This window comes from Carassius auratus, chromosome 25, assembly GCF_003368295.1.
Source record: "Carassius auratus strain Wakin chromosome 25, ASM336829v1, whole genome shotgun sequence".
Lineage (NCBI taxonomy): Eukaryota > Metazoa > Chordata > Actinopteri > Cypriniformes > Cyprinidae > Carassius > Carassius auratus.
Genome location: NC_039267.1, coordinates 5601959 through 5628752, shown reverse-complemented (window position 1 = coordinate 5628752; position 26794 = coordinate 5601959). Strand labels below are relative to the sequence as shown.

Sequence of the window (26794 nt, the reverse complement as noted above, 5' to 3'; positions counted from 1 at the left end):
TAATATGTAATCAATAAAAAAGTAACTAGTCTGCTTACAAGTACTTTAAAATGTAATATAATCTAATTACAAATACTTAATTTTTGGATCTGATTACGTAATCCTATTACGCCATTTCCCAGCACTCTATAAAGATGGATGGATGGATAGATAGATAGATAGAAAGATAGCTATTTATACTGTATGGTGGATAGATAGATAGATAGATAAGAAAGCCTATTTCCATATTTTATAATAATAACCCTGCAGAGCTTAATCTGGTTTAAGATGGTCAAGCCAGCAAGCTGGTTTGCTTACATGCTACTTATTATATATGTATTATTATACAACATTATTATACTGTATTATATTATCATTGGGGGTTTAAGTATATTTTTCCATTTAAAAGAAACGCAATTATTTTGTAAAAAATAAGTACAATTAGAAAATCTTCCCAAATAAACAATAGTTCTGAGGCACTCACAAGGAATATAAATTAAAAAGCCTTTATTTAAACTTGGCTATGTTTCGGCCTCTGTAGCCTTCTTCAGGGCAAATATAATTAGAAAATCTTGTATAGATGCAAATTCAGGAACTGAACGTTCCCCGTGTCTAAAGTAAAATACGCATGTGGTTATCAAAAAAAAAAAAAAAAAAAAAAAAGAACTAAGTGAATGCGAGGATTTAACCCACGCTCTACACCTCGCTGGTCCGTGCTGAGATTCATGTCTTTTTTCCCGGATAATTCCAGCACGTCACTGAGTCCTTCCCACAAAGTTGGGAAACAGCGGAGCGTCCGTGGAAGCGAGCGGACACACGAGAGCCGCGTCTGGAAGGTAAGACAAGCCTGTTCCTTGCTCTATAGAAGTGATTATACAGTATATATGAGCTTTACTTTAAGTAACTGACGTGGTCGAGCTAAGACAGGTTTCCAAATGAGTGATAAACGCAAGAAACTTGATCTTTGAATCAAAATAACTTCCGCTTCCTGCATGATAATGCTCGCGCCGCATTAAATCACTGGAGAGGATAACAGCGAACATGTTTGTACCGTTATACATACACATAGACTAGCGTTGTTTGCGTGAGGTTTAATTTAGCTTGTTTTTAACTGTAGAAACAGACAGCTGGTTTGCTTATTGGGAAGTTTAACGTTTAAAGCTTGACTCATTTAAACTCTAAAACTTCTTGTAGCCTGCTCTGCGTTTCCATATGTATGGCGTGCCAAGTGCCAGGATGACATCGACTCTTTAACAATTAGAGTCGATTATTTTTTCTTTCTTTTTTTATTTTTATTGAATAATTTCTAAAGCTGTAAACATTTGGTGAAACCCCCGCTGTTTTGACACATGGCTGTGGGGGAGGTAAATACTTAAGTATTTTGAGACTTTGTTTAGTCTCTGCCTCATGTTGTGGCTGTGCATGGATGGCATTTTGGCCGTCTAGGCATATTTAAGTGTATTAACGAGCATCTCTTTTATAGTCTCGCGTTTAAGTTCCTAAAATCGGTCTGAAAGATTCTGAGTGAACGGAGTCATCGAACCAGGAACTGTCTTATTCGAATATATTCGACTCCGAAGCACACAGGTGAAAAACTCTTTACTGTTATCGAAATTGACGATAATAAACAACATTATGTACATTTGGCTATTGTTTTAAGCGTGTAGTAGGCTGTACTAATATAATAACAGTAAAATAATTGCTGAATTGTTTATTGAATCTGTCATATTAGTCAGTACCTGGAAAAAGGATTTTGAGAAACCAATGTTTTAGTCAATGTCTGTTAGTACCAAATGCAGGATGACCAAACATGTTATATTGCATGTTGGTTCAGATGTTCATATTTTCAAGCGGAATTAACTGAAGCTGCAAAGGTGGTTATATTTGGTCACATTTCCATCCACCAGCACAGTTATTATGAGTCACCGCTGACAGCTAGACAATATTTATGGGGAGTCTAGACAAGTATTTATTTATAGCAGTCTCTCATGACATTGTTTGCCTGAAACTATTTAATAAACAGAAAATGACACATTTGAAAGCTAATTTCTCAGTGGGAGAGTGGAGTGTGCCTGTGCTATGTTTCTTTTATACCAGACAGACAAACCTAATTTAGTAAGATTTTTCTCATTAAGTTTAGCTGAGCATAAAGATGCTTTAGGGCTTGAGATCCAGCACTAATAGGGCTCATCTGCTGCTTCCTTAAGAAATCTTCATCACCCGGAATTCCCTTGCCAGGCCAGCTGTACTCAGCTCGACTAATACTACACAACAGCAGATCACATCACGCAACCTGCAGAGCCTCTTAAGCCGGTCTAGGTGTTTTGTTTTTCTTAATAACACATGCTCTTCTTTCAGTCCTCTAGACTATACTGAAGCACCTTTACTGCTGTGCAAGAGAAAACATTTTAGTTGAAAGTTAAATGGTGATCTTCTGACTTTTTTTTGAGTCACTTTTAAATTTTACTACTTTGCATAATAACACGAACAATAATAATTGTAGTTATTTTAATTTATAAGTCGGGAAATATATTAATAATAATAACAACAACAACAATACAACTACTACTACTAATTATTATTATGAATGTTTTGCAATCTAAATGGCTGATTATGTATTATGTATGTTTATATATGTATACAATGCATTATGTATGTTTATATATGTTATATATGTATACAATGCAAAGTTGTTCTGCAATTTAAATGGTCTTAAGAAAAAGTACCGTAATAATTTTTGTTGTCTGGAACTCATTGTCTAATAGACTATAACTATAATAAAAATAAAAGTTGTTTTGAAATCTAAATGACTATAAGAAAAAATGTAAATATAATAATAAAATGTAGTAATAATAATAATTATTGTTGTTGTTATTTATATTATTATTACTACTACTACTATTGATAAACAGTTATTTTGAGGTTAATAATTATGATTATAATTATTGTTTTGAAAATTGTGAAGTTGTTTTGCAAAAAATTATATTATTTTACATTATATATTATATATTTTACATTATATATATTTATTATAATCATTATTAGTACTTATATTATAATGCTAAGTTTTTCTGACATTTACATGATCCTAAGGAACAAATTATATTTTTTTTGTCTGAAACTCCTGGGCAAACGGACTGCTTCAGATTATTTGTTGATCCTTTTGCATATTGATCTGTCCTCAGTATATCCAGGAAGTGTTCCAGTCACCCTGTTCTAGTTACCCATAATATATCAACCGATGAGAAGCAGCTGACTTCTGGAATTTAGCTAATTTAGCTACTGTAATTCGCCTTGTAACTCAACTTGTTTTATAAACTCTTTTGGTGGAGCTCAAACTGTCATTAAAAGACAAATGCATTCCAGAAAGCCTCCCCTCACCTCAAGTTCAGAGTTTACCCCGCTAACCTGTAATACAGAGCTGTTGCCATTTTGGCTTGGGGTGAATGATGTCTCCATGTCTACACCAAAGGGCCAAGTTTGGAGGATTCGGATGGCCTCCAACCAGCTTTGGAAAGTCACCTTCCATTCTCTTGGCTCAGTTTATTCCTTTCAAGTTGTTCATTTCTTTTAATGTTTGCTGGACTGGATTACAGTAAATAATTGGAGCTGCCAGTGAAGGCCAGGCTGAGCTATGATGTCTGCTCAAGTTAGAAAATGAAATATATACTCTGATTGATGTGGTGTATTCTTAGGACTGCAAGACAATGGTGGTGAATGTAGATTTTGTGATGAAACACTTTGTATTGCATGCCCCAGAGGCAATGCGGTTCAAAATGGTTTTATTTGCCCATCATCTTAAGAATGTTGGCAAACCTCTTATGACCCATCTTGTGTAAAAAAGCAAGAATGATTTGAAGAACATTAATTCGGATTCATTCATATGTAGCTTTTTTCAGTCATGTCACCCTCCCACTTGTAGAATAGCATGATGGCAAGATGACAATAGTGATGAAAGCCTCCGAGTACTGACACAGAATGTGGGAACACTGTGTTTCAACATCCCTCTACCAACTGTTTATTTTCTGCCTCTGCGTATGTGGTCTCAAAGAACTTTTATTACAAAGAACTGGGGAGTTGCAGCCTTGTAGAACGGTTATTTTTGGCATCCTTTGAAAAGATGCTGTTTGGTATAGTCCCAACAACGGACTACTTTTTTGTATGTCCTTGAACAAATCACCTTAGAGATGATAGTAATGTTTAACATAGTTTTTCAGCAAAAAGGTGCGAGTTTATATAAATTATGTATACAATATATTTTTATATAAATGTAATATGAATAGAAAATGTAAATATGCTGTTTTTGGTGCTCAAGAAAGATTTATTGTTATCAGTGTTAAGATTGGTTATGATGCTTAATATATTTCCTTTTAGGATTCAGAAAAGAACATAATTTATTTGAAATAGAAACTATTCATTTTTTAAGTCATTTTTGATCTCTCTCACTCGTTCTCTCTCGATCTGTCTATATATATATATAAATATATATAAATGTTTGTCCCCTTCTCTGTGTCAGCAGAAAAATACTTATTTTTCAACCCTGTACCAGACCGACTGATTTTCTTAGGCAATACAAGGTCTTTCCTTTGTCTCAACTGTTTATGTTTTTGGTTCTAAAGAAAAATGAGTCAAGGTTTGCAAACCTATCATCATGAATGCTTTCCTGGGGCTTTTAAAAGCTCAATTTAAGGATTTCTTTGTAAGTTATAACTGTTTAATGTGCCTCTGCTGCTCATCAGCAACGTGACTGCTAGACGTTTTGCATCTTAAACGTGCATTTTGTGCATAATTCAATTCAGAGCCTTTTCTCCAAGTGTTTTCATGGAGGCCTCATTACGGGTCGCGAAAAAAAGCATCCATAGATTTAATGTCTGCAGTGGAGGCCCCAAAGCTGAGCTATTTTTCTAATAGCAAGAAATACTTTTATGCAGAGTATCAGGTCAAAATCACAGTGGTGTACATGGGGCCCTGAGGACAGGATAAATGAGACTCGTCTAGAGTCATTTTCCCATTGGGATAAGAGCAGATGTTGGTAGAGAAAAGTCACAGGGACTGAAGGGTGGAACAAGAGTCTCATATATAAACACTGATGCTTCAGTTTAATATTTATCACCCTGCATCCTAGTACATCCCTACAACTTAATTTTTTTATTCTATTCCTATATTTTATCTAAGCACACCTATACATACAATAAATTCTTTTTGTGACATATTCTGCACATGCCAGGAAACCCCAAGTTATAAAAAAAAGAAAGGGGATGAAATGAAAGTTTGTGAATTACTGTCCTTTCAAGTAACTCCGTGTCTGAGCGACAGTGAGAAATATGGTTTGGGGGAGAAGGTCTCTTTCATGTAGTGAAAAGGATAGAAGGACCTTTGATATCTGAGACGCACTGAACACTTTGAAAGGATAAACTGTGATTTAAATCAGTATGGCCATGTGCTTTGATGATCATTTCAGCTTGGCTATTGTTGTGCCATAAATGTTTTTTGGTGGAGCGCCTCAGCGTTTTGTTGATTCAGTGAGTGTTTGAGCGTCTTATGTGTGTCTTTTAGACTGTACACATCCACACCCAAGTCATATTCCAGTGTCTTTTCATCTGGAAATTCTACTTGAAAAGAACTTTACACTGCGAGTTCAGCTGTTTCCAAAACCATGACATAAACATCTACAAGAATAGACCAGGTGAGTTTTAAGAGATGCAGGCAATAAGAAGTCAATCCCTGTTATGGATGGGCAAGTAAACATAGAAAGAGCTCCTGAATGATTGTAATTTCCAAACTGCGCCTCCTGTGTGACGGAATTTTCCGCCCGTGAATGGCTGCAAGGCTGTGCCTGCTACTGTGGCACCATTTGTTCCATTCACTACTGAAACTTCATCTAATTTGGGGGTCTTTTGATTATATGAATTATTTTTAAAATAAAATGTGCAAAGAACTTTGATAGACTGCTGGTTACTGTAGATTGAAGAAGCTGTTGATATATCTTGAGAGGCATTTGATTTCTGCTCAATAGTACCTGTTTTACTGTGACTCATTTGGTGAATACCTATCACTACATAGAGGTACTGAGTACTGATTGTGATTTTTGTGAAATATTTAATTTTGATTGGACGATTGCAGCTTTCTGTAGTTAGACTGCCAAATGATCCGACTCTTATAGGGTTTTAAGGGGGTGGAAAATTTCTGGCAAATTTCCTGACACTTTCCCAAAAATTCCTTGAACATTCCCAAAAATTCTAGAAAGTTTTCAAAATTTGTGTCTTGTTTCAGAAGTTTTGCAGCCCTACTTATGAGTCAGTCCATTTAGTGAATCAAAAAGCATACATCCCAACCAGTGTACTCTGATTTTCCAAACGATTGACTTTAATGATTATTTTTAGTGAATCGTAAAACATATAGCACAGCCAGTATAGTCTGATTCCAGAGCGAATGAATCTAGGGAGCCAGTTCTATTTAGTGAATCAAGAAACCATGCAACCTGTGTACTCTGATTTCCAGATGAATGACTTTACTTAGCCGTTCCTTTTTAGTCAATCAAGAAAACACAAAGCACAAACAGTGTAGTCTGACTGCAGATTAAATAATTCTAGTGGGGCAGTCCTTTTAAATGAATAAAAAACACACAGCACTGACAGTGTAATCAGATTACAGAACAAATGAATCTAGTGAGGTGGCTCTTCTTATAGCGAATCAAAAAATATACAGACCAGAACCAGACTTTCTTTACTATTTTCACTTATAAGTTAGTAAGCAGCTTTATTTATTTATGTAAGCAATTATGAAATAACCCCTTCAGAGTGATACAAGGGAAATTATTGGGCTTTTTTTAAATAATGGTTGACCAACATTCCCAGTGTTTTTATCCCTTCCTCCTTTTTCTCATACATAATACCCAACAGATCGACTGATTCATAGTAATAAACAGGCCTAAGGACTGTTTTTCCTCAGTAACTGGGAGTGTGTGTCGTATTCTCAGAAAATGTAATCATTCCTTGTGCTAACATAGTCACTGTGTAATGAACCAAAGATAGATGGCAATAAACTTAGTCATCGCAATAAAGACAATCCATAGCACTCAGCCAAAGATGTACCACACACAGTCTCTTCTGTTTAGTGAAGTAACTAATCAATTATCCTTGATTGACAATGGATTTTAGTAATGATCTGTATTCATTCATTGTAGCTGCATTGAGTTTTCTTACCTTAAAGGTTTAGTTTACTTGAAAATGATTATATTGAGTTATCATTTCCAAACATGTATGACTCTCCTTCTTCTGTGAGGAATGTCTTCTTTTGTTTTTGTACATACGATGAAAGTAAATAGGGTCAAGATTTGTTTTTGTTTTTTTCACGCTCTATGGACAAAATGTTTTAAATTCGGCTAACATGGTTAGGTTTTGGTGTTGTGGTGAGGTTGGGGATGGCTGTAGAAGATTTTGGCCTCAGGGTTGGGAGGTAGAGGTGTGAGAAAGGCCTGTCCTTATACGCAGTTTAACCTGATCTGGGTTATTATTGCAGGGTTTTTAAGCTAGGGAAACGAGATGGATCAGGGGGTTGGTGGGTGGGCTGAACAAGAGGAGGGGAAGGAGAGAATACAGTCCTGAGGTGGAACTGATATGAATCCGTTCTTTGTTTCATATCAGCGTTGGGCTGTTGTGGGGCTAGTGTTGTTTGGGGCCTGAGGTGACAGGATTTTGGTGTCTAAGAGAAGAATTTCTGCCCCGCACAAGGGGTTTTCCATCACACAGGTCGGGAACATTATAATGGGAGAATAAGGGTGAGAACGAATCTGAAAGTAGCAGAAGAAGTTAATGACGTGGACGGTGAGTGCTGTTGAATGTATTTGGTACGTTTTTTTAAAAAAAATTTTTATAACAGAAACACTTTCTTTCTTCCATCCTGATATTGCCTCAAAGCAAATTGTGCATGCTGTGAGAGAAATGTGTGTGTATGTGTGTAATCTGGCTGCTTTGAAAGTTCAAGGGCGATGAAGTCATGCTCTAGCTACCTTAAGAAAATTCCAGTGTTTGGTATTTGCGAAGGCCATGAATGATGATAAACCCAGCAATGCTTGACATATTTCTTCATTTTCCTGATCATTTATTATGTAAAATAAAATATTTGACATATTTTTTATTAAAATGAATAAAGTGTGTGTGTGTGTGTTTTTATATATATATATATATATATATATATAAACACACACACAGACATGCTTCTAAAAATAAGTAATGTGAATCATATATTTGATTTGAATTACGTCCTTTCCAGACCTTTCCAGTAATTTCATAGCACTCCATTAGAGAGGATCAGAGCTTGCTTTATTGTGTCTCTCAGGTCATCAGCAGCCCACATTCCTCTCTTTTGACCTGATAAGTGTCTTCCTGTATCCAGTGTCTATCAGATAACTCAGCACTTCTCTCCCGGGAGCTGCATAAAGCCTGAGTGTGAACAGCCTCGGCAGATTATGTGTCTGCATCTGAACCTGATACCATTGGGTGAGAAAGTGTGGGATCTTGCAGTTCAGTAAAGACAACCTCTTGCTTTTGCAATGCATTGTTGACGATAATTATATCTTGACAATTATGTATTTGTTCTAAAATGAACTGAAATAATGATTTAATTCAGTCAGAAGAACCATGATATCAGGCATGTTTTTACTACACTATTAAGTGTATATATACATTTTCTTTTGTTACACAGATTTAATAAATAAAAAAATAGATAGAAAACATTGTCTATATTTTACGATAACATTTTACTGCACGTAAGATGATTGCAGAGGACAAAACATTAAATTCTGAATTGATTAATTGAAATTGACTAATCAAACTGATTCCTGGAAATGAATCATTGTGATATTAATGTGGATCATCAGCAAATATCTGTACCTTCACAGTATTTTCTATAATGTCACTTTTCAGTAATTCATTTACAGTTTTTTATTTCTATACCATATTCGTCTTTTAACCATTAAACTTAATAACATTTTAACTTAAAATGTTACTACTAATAACCCAGGTGTTTTTTATTAAACAACATTTGAACAAATGTCAAACTGCTGTGTGTCTTTGAGGGAAGGTTTTATCATATGATCAGGATCAAGTGCTGAGGTCAGGGGTCATGCTAACGGATGCTAGGATAAGATTTATGCACCCACACTCGTGTGATCTCAGTTAAGAGAAGAATTATGCTGGGACCCTCCCTACAATCAAGACCAGGATTCATCAGGAAGCAGTCCAAGATGAAGTCCGAGATGTTCAGAGATATTCTGCTAAATAGCTTGTCAAAGTGAAATGTTAAATTGTGGAATTAGAGCTGCACTGTCGCCTCGGTCTCATCTCAGTTTCAGCCAAACCATGTTGAATATCGTCTGAGGTTTTTGGTTGGAAATCCACTGTTGCTTGTGGTTCTGATGTCACTCTGGAGAAATGCTCTTCTCGGCTTCAAGCTCAGACACTCGGGCTGTTGTTAAGGGTGTTTCTAAGACTCTTAAGACTTGATAAAAGCTTAACTGAAAGGGCTTGATTCCTCAGTATATCAAGTTACTAACATTGGCTCAATGTTCACAAAGCCTGTTTTGTATGGTAATAATGCCCTTCAGAGCCATTAAAGCTTATCTGCAGGGGCAGAGGGGGTTGCGCTATTGAATAGGTCTGGGATTGTGGTGTGTGAGAGGAACAGTGGTGGTATCAAAGGATCCTTAACCTGGTATGCAATTCTAAAACCATTTCAGATTAGGTAGTTGGAGCATGTTTATGAAAAACTTGCATTTCGGTGATCAGTAGACATAATGGAATGGTTTGAGGATGTAAATGTGCTGGCTGAATGACCCGGTGCCTTTGCTTTGCATCATGTCACGGTAAAGGCACACCAGGTTTAAAGCAAACACACGTGGCTTTCATTTGACACATAATTTAAGGCACGTCAAACACATGCTGCTAAATTCTATACGGTAGCTCCGATTATAACTTCCAGCTTCCCCTGTGTCTCTGAACCATGATACCACTGGCATGATAGCACTTTTAATGCTTCGTGAGTGACACATCTCCTTGAATTGTCAGTTTTCATTATGTCAAATTCTCCCCTTGGTAACAAGGGTCTGAAATTAACTCGAGTAACACAATCCTTCATGCTGACCTTAGTTTACATTGTGTAAAAAGAATGTTCCATGGCATAGCCTTATGTTTATTATCAAAGTAAAATCTAGACTCGTCTCGTTTTTTTTTAAAGAACAAAATTTTAATTTGAAACTCATACTTTTATTTAATCTCTTGTTTTGACTTTGTAAACTTACCTAAATCATAATTTTTTAAGCTGAGAATACACTTTTAAGTAAATGTTTGTAGCTATCCATTACCAACATAATTGCTGTGGAGTTTACTTCAAATGAACAGTAGTTTCTGGTATCATGGTATTCATATAAATCCAACCAGCTTTACATGGTCGGTGAAATTAAGTGGCTGGATTTAACTTTACTCATACAAGGTTAGGTATAATGATACACTAGTCATACAGTAGAAAATTTATTCTTTTAAAGCTTTGTAACAATAATGAGTGATAAGTGACTTTTTGAGTGAGTGAGTCTTTGATTCATTTAACCGATTTATGCAGAAACACTCACTCATTCAGGAATTAAATGTGATATCTTTATAGCCCCTTTCACACTGCCATTCCGGCAAATACAGGGGTAAAGTGTTCCTGCAATTGTTCCCTGGTCGCTAGATTTGGCACTTTCACATTTTCACATTTTTGTGACACATTTTCCCGTAACGACACATGACATCAGCGCGTGACGTGTAATGTACGCGTCAAAAACGCTAGGCACGTTATACTTTCACTGAAGCAAGCAAACGATCTCTGCGTCAGCGCGGAAAGTGAGGAACTAACTGATCTCTGCTTCATTACAGTTTGCACATATGTTTTCGTCGCGAATGTTGATCTTCCTTCAAAACAGCCGGTAAAAGAGTCGCGCGATAACGCGCGTCATCACTTCGATACGGAATTAGATCTGGCTTTTGTTCACATAGCGCTCGTCCCGGGTCGAACCCCGCAATGTTACTAGGTCCCCGACCCGGGTTCAATTCGGTAATCAATTCCGGGACGTGGTTGCTTTCACACAGAAGGCGACCCGGCAATGTTCCGGAAATATTGCGGGTCCGACGTGCAGTGTGAAAGGGGCTTATGAGTCATTGAATCAGCTCAACCCAACCAATTTGTTCAGAAACACCGATTTAGTTAGAAACTAAACACAGCTACTGTTTCTTGCTCAGAGATGAAAACAAAATAACAATATTATTCCTAAAATGTATTATGTAATACCTGTTTTGTTTGTTGATTTGTTTTATGAGTCAATTGACTTTTTACCGTCAGTATTACTCTGCTTGTCTTTTGTCTCTGTTTCCATGTTTCAGAAAGATTGTCATTTATTAATGAAGGTTTTTTTAGTGCTTGATTCTTGCTGTAGGTTACAGGTTACCAGTAGGTGGCAACCAGTGTCTTTTTCAGTAAGTCATTGAATAATTCCCTCAACCTATTTGTTCAAAAACATTAACTCATTTAGGAACAAAGCAAGTGACAACTTTATGAGTGAATCATTAATCAACTCTACTGATTAATTTGGTTAATTTAGGAGCAAAACACTGCTAATTTGTTACTGTAATGTTTACTGAAATGTTGTATAAAAGTATCACACTTAATTAAATAATGCTTAACTATGCCACAAATTACGCTGATAAATTTAAGTTAATTAAAAACGAACTATATCAGAACTATGGTGAGTGTTGGAGATGGTGAGATGATTCAACCCATCCACAATAGAAAGTCTATTAGCTACGACTCAGGGAAAACAGGCATTAATGTGCTTCTCTTTTGTGATAGTTCTGCAAAAGTCGTCAATAAGGATGACCTTGAGGGCTAGTTCTGGAATAGAGGTGGGGGAAGTTGTCAAGGGACGAGTGAAAAGCGGGGGGCTTGTCTAGGCATTGGGACAGCAGGGTGGAGGTCCTACAGAGATGGACTGAGATAGACCCCTGATGGGCTCCTTTCAGGACTGAAGGAATGGGTGTAAAATAGTTGCGTCTGCGGAGCCCCATTTTGGCATCTGCTTTGTGCCAAAGTATTCTGCTTGTTTTTTTCTTTGACGAGATAAGTGATGAGATCATTATTAGATATTTCACAAATTCACATAATCTTGAGCCATTGATGCAAAAATGTGAGTTGCACAAGCTTTTTAGACTCCTCTATATTGAGATAAAACATATTTTCCTTATTTATTTAAATACTTAAAATAAATCCATTATGGTGCACAATACACTGAAATTACGAATGCTAATGAAGTCTTTGTTATATTTTTTGGTTTGTTTTGGTCTCTTGACTATAGCCCTATATAAAAAAAAACCTGTTTAATGAACCTCTAAATACAAAATGAACTTGTAGATTTGAATATTTTCCGCAAAGTTAGATTCTTCAAATGAAGATGATGATATGCTTTCTATCTGCCAATGTTGAGCAGTTGGCCCACATAGATGGAGCAATGTAACACCAAATATGAATTTAGCACCTGGTTGTTTTTCATCCTCCTGAAAGGTGGTGGCTGCTCTGAGTGTTCTCACACATGTCTCATAATCAGATGGCAGGGTGACAGTCAGTGCCAGAGACGCAGAACTCGCCGTTGCTCATGGTTTAATATCTGAGCTCAGGAAGAGCTTGATGGAATCGAGAGAGAGTTTCAGCACTTTAAACATTATCAAGAGCAACTCTGGAGCAAATCAGGTTACCTGAAGTGCAAAGGGTGAAGTAAGTGATCAAATATGGTCTGTTCTTGTTGAAATCTGTTTTTAGACATATTTTCTAGTGCGCTTTGCCTCTCATTTGTGTTTTAGCAACAATTATTTGCATTTGAAAAGCAAATAGCCTCTCTCTTCAAGATTAGAACGTGAAAAGCTTGTGTTCTTGGAAGTTTCGTGTCATTTTAAGAGAAGAAGTCCTTCACACTGATTGACATGTCGTACCCAGGAGAGTTGTGGGAGGAAATGATATTCAGAGAAGGAGTGCGTTGGTGTTGTATTTCGTTTGAGATGCTTTGTTTGTACATGTGTGGAGACGGACGGCGGGTTGTGGATGAAGTCATTGGTGGAGGTAAATGTTGTAGCTAGCAGATTCGATGATAGACATGAATAGCTTGGCATAAAATAAAGAGTTGCGACTAATGGTTATTTTGATTATCTGTTTATCTAATTAGATGGATTTAAAGACTTTTCAGGTGGTTTATGAAACATTGAATCATCAGCTTTTAATGTACTGTTTAGTTTTTTGGCTTTTTAAAGAGGCTTTGCATGTGCCAAGTAACAATAAAGAGTGATGAATCAATAATAAAAAAAATACTTTTAGTTAACTTATGGATCTTTTTTTTTTCAACTTGGCATCCAATGTCAAAATTCAACAAAAATGTATCTTTAGTGTCTCCTAGTAATAATAAACATTATTATTTATAATATTAAAAAGAAAAACATTTACTGAAGTAATATATATATGTGTGTGTGTGTGTGTGTGTGTGTGTGTGTGTGTGTGTAATCTAAGTAAAAAAATAAAAATAGTGATGCCTTATTAATGATTGTGCATTTAGAGGGACTATTTTGTATGGAAGCCAATTTCTCATGCTTCAGTAAATCGTGCTTTTGTAATTGACAAGGTCAAAATTATGACATAAAATGTATAAAATATCACAAGTCATGATTATGAGATAAAAAGTAAAAATATGACATTATAATACTCTTATAAAAGCCAAATCTATAACATAAAAAGTAAAAATTGACAATTATGAGATAAAAAGCCAAAATTATGACAAAAAAGTTTTTTGGCTTTTTGTGTATTTTGACTTTTATGTCATAATTATGATTTACTGAAGTATGATTTTTTTTCTTCCAGTAATTTTCCAATAACTGATTGTCTATTTTGTATTTTCGCACCAATTGCTTATTGTATTTGACATTTAGAATTTAAATCAATTTTGCCACTAATGTTTAGAAATGAGTAAATATCAACCAATAGATTCGTTTTGATTGTCTCAGGGGATTTATTAGTTTTCTAATAAACAAATAGTTAAATTACTTGTAAACTTCAATTCAGACTTCTACAGCCATTATAGTTTAAAATTCTGTCCCTGCTGGAATGTTCCAGAATAAGCATGAATGTTCAGTTGAAGAAACCAAACCCTGATATTAGTGATAAAAAAATCATAATTGCACAATCTCCCACGGTGAACGAAAGGCAGCCACAGTTCTTCACTGGCAGCGGTAAAAATCTGACTCATTAACGTTGCTTTTCATGAACAAATGCTGCTAATTAAAGGTGGCAACTGCAGTGAGGAGGCCCAGTCGAATCAGCTCTGAGTGAACGAGCTAATGACAGAGTGAGGGGAAGGCGAGCCGCCGGGCAGGGTGACCTTAGTGTGTCCGGCTGGTCAGGAACGGGGACAACAACATCTGCAGTAATGTGTTTTATAGTGTCCATCACAAAAACAGATCATGCATGCCTTCTGTCGTTTCCTTTCAGATCAAGAATGCTGAAGGCACAATGGATCCCCTAGTTCATCTGAGCCCACTGAGAGTCCGAATCTCTGCTCTTCCGCACCCCACGCGCCCACCTCATCCTTGGGCACCCGACCCTGCGCCTTTCGCCTTCTCCTGGAGGAGTGAGTAGAGTTTCCCACCGACACACGGGAGAAAGGTGAACCCTTCCTGTGTAAATATGACTGGATGGAGGTCTCAGTGGCGTCTGGTCCTGCTCAACTCGCTGACGTGTGGCCTGGAGATCTGCGTGGCGGCTGGGATAACCTACGTGCCCCCTCTTTTGCTGGAGGCCGGAGTGGAGGAACAGTACATGACGATGGTTTTAGGTAAGGTTTCAGTCTAACCTTGGAATATCCAACTGGGGTTTATGATTTGTTAATGAAGGGCCGTGCTGTAAACGGCAAGTCAAGGTTGTTTCCCACTTAGGAGTCGATCCTATAATGGGGGTTATTATCATAATTACTGGCTAAATCACTTGCTGCCCCATCCAGGTGGTAATCAGGTGCTAATTGGAAGGCACCGGACTGCAGGAAGAGGCCCGGAGGCTCGAGGGGCAGCAGCTGTGTGGAAGCTTGTATGGTTTTACTGCATCCTGTAAAATTAAAATTCTGTGGGACTTTCCTCTGGACTTTCATCAGATAATATAGTCATCATGGACTGCCTTAGTGCCGGAAGCTTCTTTCTCAGATATGGATTCAATTAAAAACCAACATATAAAAAAATTCAAAGCGGACTTTCCATGCTAGAAATCTTATAATGGGCTGTTGGATCTTCCAACAAGACAATGATCCACAAACAAACAACAAAACTAAACCAAAAATGGGTCATTGAGGACAAAACCAAGCTTCTGCCATGGCCAACCCAGTTCCCTGAGCTGAACCCTGTAGAAAATTAGTGTGGTGAACTGAAGAGAAGCATAAACATGGAGCTGTGAATCTGAATCCTGGATGAAGGAATGGTCTCAGAATGATCTCCAAACCTATCAGGCATTATAGGTGAAGATTCAGAGCTGATATCCTGGCAAAAGGAGGTTGCAAAAAGTATTGAATAAAAGGGTAGGATTATTTGTGGCCAATGTGTTTTAAAGAATAAAAATGTTTGCTCTCCTATTTTAAATTCTCGTTCTCCAATGAAAGTTCGATTTTTGTAAATAAAAGCTCAAAAGGATAAATGATACAGATTTATTTTCATATATATATATATATATGTTTCTTGAGCAGCAAATCAGCATATTAGATGATATGTGGCACTGTGACACTGTATGTGACGCCGAAGACTGGAGTAATGATGCTGAAAATTCATCTTTGCATCACAGGAATAAATTACATTTTAAAGTATTTTGAAGTACAAAAAATGTTATTCAATTATTTTAATAGGTTTATTTTCGGCATGCCATATGAACAGATGCATTATTTTGTGCCCACAAATGGCTTCCTCATGGCTTTTGCTGTAGATGAATCTCTCTCCAAGACTATTTGCCTCTCCAAGACTAAAAGCAGTTCACAAATGTGCATGTGGACACTTTGCACCAGACGGACAGAAGCTGTGTGTTGTGTTAATACATACTACACACCGCTCTCTTTGTCAACAGCTGCAGTGGAAAGCAAAGAAAGATCCTTTGTGCTCATTTCCATTCACAAGCTCTATAACCTCATAATGTCATTGCCATTAGAAGTGCTTTCAAAACGTTTTGTGTGTGGTTGTACGTGATTGCAGAGGTTTTGTTGGACTGTTTCTTAATGGAGTGGGGTTTGGAGGCATTTTATTCATTTTAATGTTATGGTGACCTGAGAAATAGATTTCTTTAGTCTGGGCTTTTTGGACCAGATTGATCTTCATGTGATGAGTTGTTTGTGACCTCTTCTTGAACTAACAGTGTATTGTAGGTTTATGTTTTTTCCCCTGGAACTTAAACCCATGACCGTGGTTTTATTAAAGCCATGCTTTTCCATTGGAGCTACAGAAACAATTAGGATGACTATAATGAATTGCACTGGGTAGTATATAAAAGAGTCATATGATTAATTGTCTTGAACTGTTGCAAACAGTACAAAGGCACCTTTAAAAGGAAGTGGGCAGAAGCCCACTCTTCCTCCACTATGGGTGTTGACTTACAGGCGCAGTTGACCGACATTGTTAAACAAATCAATTTAGGGTAGGCAGATTCATGGTTTTCTACAGTATTCCTCACATTACACATGGTTCTTCAATACCTGCTCAGTGCCTTCCCTAAAATTGTTTTAGGTGTGATATTCCACACATACTTCCATTTTCCGGTTTACAGCACTTGCTGAAATGTGTTTTTGTAACATTTGATAATTCCCAAACATTGCCATGATTCCAAAAACAAATTTTCGGCATAATTTAGGCTCAAAACACTATATACTCTACTGTTCAAAAATGTAGGGTCTGTAAGATGTTTTTTAAGAAATTAAAACTTTTATTCAGCAAATTAAAATTACAAACAATTTTAATTCATAGTAATAATTAATAATGCTGCTGTTAAATGGATGCAATTGTTTTACAATATGAACCACTGAATGTTTTTATATTCTTTTTCTATTAAATCTTTTACAATTTTTACCATGTGCACTGAGTAAATTGACTCCAGTGAACTTTTAATTACATTTTGAGCATGTTCAGGTCATCTTTCCACCACACACTTGAATAAAAATAGCTGCTGAAAATCTAGACTCGAATCGAAATGGGAATCAGTGCCCAACCAGTGTACTGAGTCATCTGCTTTAATTAGAAAAGCTGTGGGGACAAGGGAGCAGAGCCAGTGAATGGTCACCTTAAACTACAGGCAGCATTACAGCAGACTGAAGATGAGGCCAAAAGATAGAGGCCATGGCTGTGATTCTTAGACATGTTGTCTCCAATGCAAAAAAAACCCTAACATTTCTTGTTTAACATTCATATACTTTTTCGTTAGGTATTGGACCTGTCCTGGGACTTCTCTTCATCCCCCTAATTGGCTCAGCCAGTGATCACTGCAACAGCAGCTACGGCCGACGGCGACCCTTCATATGGCTGCTGTCATTGGGAGTTCTCCTAGCCCTTTTTATCATACCACATGCTGATGTGTTGGCCGCCAACCTGAGCTGGGGCAGCAGCCGCCGCAACCAGGCTCTCCAGGTGGGCCTGCTCATCCTAGGCGTGGGCCTATTGGACTTCTGCGGACAGGTGTGCTTTACGCCATTGGAGGCATTACTCTCGGACCTCTACCGTGACCGGGATGACTGCGGACAGGCTTTCGCTATGTTCTCCTTCATGGTAAGCCTTGGAGGTTGTGTAGGCTATTTGCTGCCTGCCCTTGACTGGAGCGGAGGGCTTCTTTCCTTCTACCTGGGTGGTCAGGCAGAGTGCTTGTTCTCCCTCCTCATCCTCATCTTCATGGTCAGCGTGTTAGTGACCATGAAAGTGTCCGAGGAGCCCTTGTCCACCCTGGAACCAGGGCCGCCGGAGCCTAGACGGTGTTTTCCACGCTCGTGTTGCTATCTGTTTCAGTGTAAGCTGTGGGCTCTGAAGTCCGGCCCGCTCATGTGCCTGCTGAGGACTTGCTGGTCCATGACACCGGCCATTTATCGCAGCTACTGCCACGTGCCACGTGTCATGCAACAGCTGTGTTTGGCACAGCTCTGCAGCTGGATGGGTGTCATGTCGTTCATGCTGTTCTACACAGATTTTGTCGGTGAGGGTTTGTACGAAGGAGTTCCCAGCGCCGCTCCGGGTACCGCTCTCAGACAGCGTTATGATGAAGGTTAGTATGTAAAATCAAAATCAACCCTATTCATTTTTTAAAGCACATTTGTGGTCTTTATGTTGAATGATTATTCTTTGTCTGCTATAGGTTATTTTTCTGTTTAAACTAGTAATTGATTTGTAAACTCATATTTGGCCTTGTATAGGGCTGCTCAATTTAATAAAAAAAAAGTGTGATTACTGCATTTACCATAAAATAGACTGGGTATTGTTTTGTATACTATATTATAAATGGCCAGCATAAAAATGTATTTGAAGCAAAATGAGAGGTAGAGTGAGTGAAAAATCAAAGTGACATTCAGCCAAGTATGGTGACCCATACTCAGAATTTGTGCTCTGCATTTAACCCATCTGAAGTGCAAACACACAGAGCAGTGAACACACACACACACACACACTGTGAACACACACACACACACCCGGAGCAGTGGGGGGTTCGATGCCTTGCTCAAGGGCACCTATGTCGTGGTATTGAAGGAGAGAGAACTATACATGCACTCCCCCCACCCACAATTCCTGCCAGCCCAAGACTCGAACTCACAACCCTTCGATTGGGAGTCCGACTCTCTAACCATTAGGCCACGACTTCCCTTAAGATCAACTGGATGCAAAAAGAGCTGTTACTACTACTTACCCAACTGGTTAATGAAAACAAGTATATAGGCTAATCAAAGAAATATTGTCCCTGACAAGTTCTACAACAGTCATAATACCCCTGCGATTAAGGTGAAATACCTTTTTAAAAGCTCATTATCGTCAAATGTTTATAATCTGAGCCAGATTGCCAGCAACAGCAAGTTTGGTGTAGTTGTGTTTGATATAGTTGTGTTTGGTGTAGTTGTGTTTGATATCGCTGTGTTTAGTGTAGTTGTGTTTGATATAGATGTGTTTGGTGTAGTTGTGTTTGATATTGCTGTGTTTGGTGTAGTTGTGTTTGGTGTAGTTGTGTTTGATATCGCTGTGTTTGGTGTAGTTGTGTTTGATATAGTTGTGTTTGGTGTAGTTGTGTTTGATATCGCTGTGTTTGGTGTAGTTGTGTTTGGTGTATTTGTGTTTGATATAGTTGTGTTTGATATCGCTGTGTTTGGTGTAGTTGTGTTTGATATCGCTGTGTTTGGTGTAGTTGTGTTTGATATCGCTGTGTTTGGTGTTGTTGTGTTTGGTGTAGTTGTGTTTGATATTGCTGTGTTTGGTATAGTTGTGTTTTGATATCGCTGTGTTTGGTGTAGTTGTGTTTGATATCGCTGTGTTTGGTGTAGTTGTGTTTGATATTGCTGTGTTTGATGTAGTTGTTTTTGGTATAGTTGTGTGTGGTGTAGTTGTTTTTGGTATAGTTGTGTTTGGTGTAGTTGTGTTTGATGTTGCTGTGTTTGGTAAAGATGTGTTTGATATCGCTGTGTTTGGTGTAGTTGTGTTTGATATCGCTGTGTTTGGTGTAGTTGTGTTTGATATTGCTGTGTTTGATGTAGTTGTTTTTGGTATAGTTGTGTGTGGTGTAGTTGTTTTTGGTATAGTTGTGTTTGGTGTAGTTGTGTTTGATGTTGCTGTGTTTGGTAAAGTTGTGTTTGATATCGCTGTGTTTGGTGTAGTTGTGTTTGATATCGCTGTGTTTGGTGTAGTTGTTTTTGGTATAGTTGTGTGTGGTGTAGTTGTTTTTGGTATAGTTGTGTTTGGTGTAGTTGTGTTTGATATTGCTGTGTTTGGTATAGTTGTGTTTGATATCGCTGTGTTTGGTGTAGTTGTGTTTGATATCGCTGTGTTTGGTGTAGTTGTGTTTGATATTGCTGTGTTTGATGTAGTTGTTTTTGGTATAGTTGTGTGTGGTGTAGTTGTTTTTGGTATAGTTGTGTTTGGTGTAGTTGTGTTTGATATTGCTGTGTTTGGTAAAGTTGTGTTTGATATCGCTGTGTTTGGTGTAGTTGTGTTTGATATCGCTGTGTTTGGTGTAGTTGTTTTTGGTATAGTTGTGTGTGGTGTAGTTGTTTTTGGTATAGTTGTGTTTGGTGTAGTTGTGTTTGATATCGCTGTGTTTGGTGTAGTTTTGTTTGATATTGCTGTGTTTGGTGTAGTTGTGTTTGATATCGCTGTGTTTGGTGTAGTTGTGTTTGATATTGCTGTGTTTGGTGTAGTTGTGTTTGATATCGCTGTGTTTGGTGTAGTTTTGTTTGATATTGCTGTGTTTGGTGTAGTTGTTTTTGGTATAGTTATGTTTGGTGTAGTTGTTTTTGGTATAGTTGTGTTTGGTGTAGTTGTTTTTGGTATAGTTGTGTAATGTATAGTTGTGTTTGTTATAGTTGTGTTTGGTATACCGTATTTTTCGGACTATTAAGTCGCACCTAAGTGTAAGTCACATCAGTCCAAAAATACGTCATGACGAGGAAAAAAACATATAAGTCGCACTGGACTATAAGTCGCATTTATTAGAACCAAGAACCAAGAGAAAACATTACCGTCTACAGCCACGAGAGGGCGCTGTGTTGTGTTTGGTGGTGTAGTTGTGTTTGATATAGTTGTGTTTGGTGTAGTTGTGTTTGATGGTGTAGTTGTGTTTGATATAGTTGTGTTTGATGGTGTAGTTGTGTTTGATATAGTTGTGTTTGGTGTAGTTGTGTTTGATATAGTTGTGTTTGGTATAGTTGTGTTTGATATAGTTGTGTTTGGTATAGTTGTGTTTGGTATAGTTGTGTTTGATATAGTTGTGTTTGGTGTAGTTGTGTTTGGTATAGTTGTGTTTGGTATAGTTGTGTTTGATATAGTTGTGTTTGGTGTAGTTGTGTTTGGTATAGTTGTGTTTGATGGTGTAGTTGTGTTTGATATAGTTGTGTTTGGTGTAGTTGTGTTTGATATAGTTGTGTTTGGTATAGTTGTGTTTGGTATAGTTGTGTTTGATATAGTTGTGTTTGGTATAGTTGTGTTTGGTATAGTTGTGTTTGATATAGTTGTGTTTGGTGTAGTTGTGTTTGATAGAATTGTTATGTATAGTTGTGTTTGGTATAGTTGTTATAGATATAGTTGTGTTTGGTATAGTTGTTTGATATAGTTGTGTTTGGTATAGTTGTGCATCTAGGTATTAAGTAAGTTTCTTAGCAGAACTTTTCGGCTGAACTGAACAGTCTGAATCCAGAACTGTTTTGTCATAATGTTACGTTTCAAGCAGGTCATGCAATGTTTGATTTCCCAAGAGATGATTAATTAAATGATTAATGATATTATTTATTTCAGAGTCGCTCTGACTCATGCGTCATGCATTCCCACTCTGAGGCGTTCCTGTTAATGTTTTGTTAATGTTAAGGGACATTTTTGTTGGTTAATGTTTGCACATAGATTCTCAGTTTTCTCTAGAGGCTCCCATTAGACAGAAAGAATGAAAAGAAAGGATATCAGTTTGTTGCATGGAGTTAAGCATAATAAAGAACATTAACTTTAACTTATTTCAGTGTTCTGTGGTCAATAAGCAGTTTTTCTAAAGGAATATGTTTTTTTTTCTCCACTGTCCATAAAGTTGCTTTCCTGCAGTTGGTGGTCTGTCATTTCCGTCCTCTGGCCATATCGTCTGTCTCTAAACTGTGAACTTGTATTCACCTCCACATGTGGCTTCTGTCAGCCTGGTGCTTGAGCTTCCAGCAATATTCATAAAAAAAGTCAACAACAAGCTTACAAAATCTACTCCATGTTAAGCTAGCATCTGGATCTCTCCCACTGAGCATCGACACCAGCAGAAAGCTCCTTCAGCAGAACATTTTGACAGATGTGGTCAAGATCAGTGTGCACACAAATGAAATCTGTCAGTGTAGTTGACCGCAAACTGTGCCCCATGTAACACAAAATGTTGGAGATAGTTGTTCAGAACAATGAACATCTCAGGCCTCTGCAGTTGTGTGTTGAAATTATGAATTCCTTCTGTGAGGAAAGTTCCTGGCCTGTTTGAAGTACAACGCCAAAGCCTGCAAACACATGCCTCAGTAAACATCACTCATAGGATTTATTCAAAGGAAACTTTTTCCATTGTGCTCAAATGGGCAAAGCAGACAGTTTGAAATGGCCTCATCTGTCAAAATCACAAAGGCTGGGGATTGTTGTTTACCTGGACATGCTGTTGTTGAAAAGAATGGTGTGCTCACTGGTGTCCTTTGAATTTGAGCCACCTTGTGATTATTACCAGTTTACTGTATATTATCTCTGTATGGAGTCAGTTTGATTTTTGAAAGAAGTCCCTTATGCTCATTAAGGCTGCATTCGTTTGATCATAAATTGAGTAAAATATAATATTGTAACATTTAAATACAGTTTAGAATACTGTTTTCTATTGTGATATATTTTAACATGTAATATATTCCTTTGATGCAAAGCTGAATTTCTAGCATCATTACCCCAGTCCTCAGTGACGCTTGTTCTTTCGAGACATTTAGCTATTTTGCTACTCTAGACAATTAGTTTCTTATCATTATTAATGTTGAAAACCATGGTTTGATATTTTTGAGAAAATCTTTTTGTTTGTTTTTCAGAATGTTTTAATGATTAGAAAGCTCACAAGGACAGTATTTCATTATTGCTAAGTAAAATTATAAATTACTTTTAGAAAAAAAAACTGACCCCAAAAATTTCAGTGATGGCATACATACATATAATTTTCTAATTTAAGTCATGTTGCCATAAGCAACACTGAAATATCAATAAGTACCATTATATAAAAATATATGACTGTGCAATGCTGAGATTCACCAGAATCAATACGTAAATGATTATAAATCAAAATCTATCTATTCAGATCTATAATTATTTGATCAGAACCAACCAGTTTCTCATGTGAAATCCTAACATCACCCCGCAGGTATCCGTATGGGCAGCCTGGGCCTGTTCCTGCAGTGTGCTACCTCAACCTTCTTCTCGCTGGTCATGAGCAGACTAGTGCGTCTCTTTGGGTCCAGGGCGGTCTATTTGAGCAGCATGGTGTGCTTCACCATCTCAGCTCTGGTCATCTGCTTGTCCAAGAGCGTTCTGTTGGTCACAGCAATGTCTGCCCTTACTGGCTTTGCCTATGCCACACTGCAGACACTGCCTTACACGCTCACCTGTCACTACCACAAAGAAAAAGAGGTAGGCATTTCATGTATTGTTTTTGTATAGAAAATTGCATCATGTGTATATATAGACTAAAAACATTTTTTACAATACATTGTTTTTTTACTTTTTTTTCCACTTTTTTTTAGAAAGGAAACTGTTAAAATGTCTCACAAAAGCTTAGTTTGAACTGACAGAAACCAAATAATCACCATATATCAGTTAGAAGCTGGCTTGCAACATTTCCTGATAGAAAAATTCTTATCCTAAGAAATGGATCAAATATTTAGCAAAACTTCTTAAAAATATAACTTTATACATAATAGGTTTTCAATATATACACACTAGTCAACATTTGAAGTGGATCAAAACCTTTAATCAACGTTGTCCTAAAACCTAAAACCAAAATGTTTTCTTGTCTCAGGACATATTTTATTCACTTTTTGGATCCACTTCAAATGTTGACTACGGTATATAACATTTACCTTATAATTTACTGCCATGCCTTTATGCTGTCTACAAATAGAATGGAAAAAATAACTAGATATATTTGTTACAAATGTCTTACTTGCTTCTCATTACTAACGTTCTTCAGGTGTACATGCAAAACAGCAAAACCCCAAAACCGCACACAAATGGATTCACCATCACAAGGGATTCTGTTTGTCTGACACTGGACAGCGGCCCTGGAGATCTCAACCACAAGAGTGGCATTTCCAATGGGCATGTTCCTCACAGTAGAGATGAACCAGGCTACTACCCATCTCTCTATCAGAACGGTGCCCACCTTGGTCTGGAGTCAGAGGATTTTGAGAAACGTGGGGTGGGACTAGACTTTGCCATTCTGGACAGCACCTTCCTTCTGTCTCAGGTCTTCCCTACCCTCTTCATGGGCATGATCGTCCAGTTCACAGAGTCCGTCACCATGTACATCGCCTCCTCTGCCATCTTTGGTGCCATTGGCATCTATTTCGCCACCCACATCATCTTTGACCAAAAGGACCTCAGAAGCTGAAAGCAGCAGTAATCATGTGAGTCATTTCACAGTCGACCTTTTACTAAGCATCATGTTAAATGTTACTGACTAATCTACAGAAAGTGATGGGGAAAAAAATTATATTCCAATGCTTTGTGATCTCTCACAAAAGTATTGTGTTCTCCTGTACTGAGAAACTTCGCATTTGATCGCAAAACTTTTGCGATGGAAATAATGTGAAGACGGTGGAAAATGCATGTTTTGCTTGCAAAGCATTTCTCAGGGGAACGCAATACTTTTGTGAGAGAATGTAACATTTTTGGGGGGAACATGATAATTTTTTGAGAGAACACAAATGTGATGTGAGAGAATGCTAACTTTCTCGGAGGAACGCAACACTTTTGCAAGAAAATGCAAAGTTTCGTGAACATAATCATTTTGTAAGAGAACACAATATTTTTCTCCCAAATCATGTGTGTGTCTATATATATATATATATATATATATATATATATATATATATATATATATATATAATTTTATACAGTATAGACCAAAAGTTTGGACACACCTTCTCATTCAAAGAGTTTTCTTTATTTTCATGACAATGAAAATTGTAGATTCACACTGAAGGCATCAAAACTATGAATGAACACATGTGGAATTATATACATAACAAAAAAGTGTGAAACGTCTGAAAATATGTCATATTGTAGGTTCTTCAAAGTAGCCACCTTTTACTTTGATTACTGCTTTGCACACTCTTGGCATTCTCTTGATGAACTTCAAGAGGTAGTCACCTGAAATGGTCTTCCAACAGTCTTGAAGGAGTTCCCCGAGAGATGCTTAGCACTTGTTGGCCCTTTTGCCTTCTGTCTGCGGTCCAGCTCACCCCTAAACCATCTCGATTGGGTTCAGGTCCGGTGACTGTGGAGGCCAGGTCATCTGGCGCAGCACCCCATCACTCTCCTTCTTGGTCAAATAGCCCTTGATGCCTTCAGTGTGACTCTACAATTTTCATAGTCATGAAAATAAAGAATATATATATATATACACACACACACACACACACACACAATGCCTGCTTAGGGACTCTGTACCAATCCTGGCATAGAAAGGTTTTTTGCTTATTCTAATGCAAGGCTATAGAAGTCATTTGTGCTACATTTTACTGACTGCATTGTTTATCCTTCTTTCTTCATAGGTCATGTTTGCTTTGAGGATGAATTGTGCGTTTTCAGATCTCTATGGGACCAATGGACTCATCAAACTGGACTTGATGTAATTCCTGTTGTGTTTTAAATACTTTTTGTAAAGAACTATTCTATTGTGTATATATTTTTTTTATATTGATAATATATACATATTTATATCCCTATGGGAATTTGTATGCAACCCGTTTTGGCGAGGTCTGTATTTATGTAGTACTTTTAATCTTGTTTGACTTGTTTGTCATACAAAAGTGTCTTAATTTGATTTTAACCTGAAATCTTGGTCAGTAACCAAGACTAATAGCACAATATTGTCATGTATTAAAACTCAATATGACGTTCAAATGACAATCTGAGATATTTTTCTACAGGTAACTTTACACACAGACCTATAAGCTATTCAAAGTGTTGCAAACCATTACCACCAATATGACTTTTCAGTTACAGTAGGTAACTTTTACATAACTTTAACATTTTTAATGTTCTATTTAAGTAATGCATCTGTAAGTAGACTCACCATTGGTCAGGGAGTATGTGTGTAGCTTTATGTACAATGTTATGGCTTGTGAAAAGTGGCAATATTCTCAGGATGGACTTGTCGTCCAGTTGAAAAATCATCAGTCCAATCACAGCACAATGAACTAATAAAAGAGGTACTGATATTTTAAATGCTCACAAAATGATCTTATTCTTTCTTTTTTATTTTGAATGAAATATTTAAAGTGGTGAATTATCACATCTAATGAAGCATGTCTTTAGTTTCCATTAAAATTCAGATAGATTTTTTTCCTTTTTGATTTTGTTGTGTCTGTTTGTCCCCTGCAACAGTGGCATATATAAATATTTTTCAGTTTTCTATAGATTTCCAATGGACAGTTTTTTTTTCTTATTGAATAGTCACATAAGTGAAATATAGTGTAACACTATTTCATGTTAAGTTTAACTTTTCTTAGAAATTTCTTCTCCTTCTCCCAAATATATATATTCTTCTACATCATAAATCTTTAGTTCCATTGAATTAAATATTTATTAAGCTATATTAGAGAAAAAGAACACAAGGTCATTTTTTTATAATCTATTCCTGAATATTTAAATGACAATTGGTTAATTATTTTATGTCAACTGAGGATAAAACCTTTCAACTAAAGAAGTGGCATCAAACAAAATAATTTTGAAGCTGTAAATTAGTGCAGTGTCATGTTATGAAGTGAATCCATGTGACATGA

General features: G+C 37.0%; 1 protein-coding gene across 3 annotated transcripts; it reads left to right on the top strand.

Annotated features, from left to right (window-relative positions):
* The first annotated feature begins 671 nt into the window (after positions 1-671).
* Positions 672-26359, top strand: LOC113043085 (solute carrier family 45 member 3-like). Of its 3 annotated transcripts, none has more exons than XM_026202225.1 (6): positions 672-815; positions 14539-14881; positions 17491-18318; positions 23152-23417; positions 23977-24412; positions 25562-26359. In XM_026202225.1, exons 2-5 carry the CDS (start codon positions 14734-14736, stop codon positions 24394-24396), a joined length of 1662 nt encoding a protein of 553 aa, XP_026058010.1. In that variant the 5' UTR covers positions 672-815; positions 14539-14733; the 3' UTR covers positions 24397-24412; positions 25562-26359. The 3 variants fall into 3 exon arrangements, with proteins under 3 accessions (XP_026058010.1, XP_026058012.1, XP_026058011.1); XM_026202227.1 differs by lacking the exon at positions 672-815 and adding an exon at positions 8219-8480; XM_026202226.1 differs by lacking the exon at positions 672-815 and adding an exon at positions 12637-12780.
* Positions 26360-26794: the final 435 nt, after the last annotated feature.

Bases quoted from the DNA above. Each gene is read 5' to 3' on its own strand.
- LOC113043085 (XM_026202225.1), top strand. From the start codon at position 14,734: ATGACTGGATGGAGGTCTCAGTGGCGTCTGGTCCTGCTCAACTCGCTG. The intron at 14,882-17,490 runs GTAAGGTTTCAG...CTTTTTCGTTAG, and splicing joins GTACATGACGATGGTTTTAG to GTATTGGACCTGTCCTGGGA. The intron at 18,319-23,151 runs GTTAGTATGTAA...ATCACCCCGCAG, and splicing joins CAGACAGCGTTATGATGAAG to GTATCCGTATGGGCAGCCTG.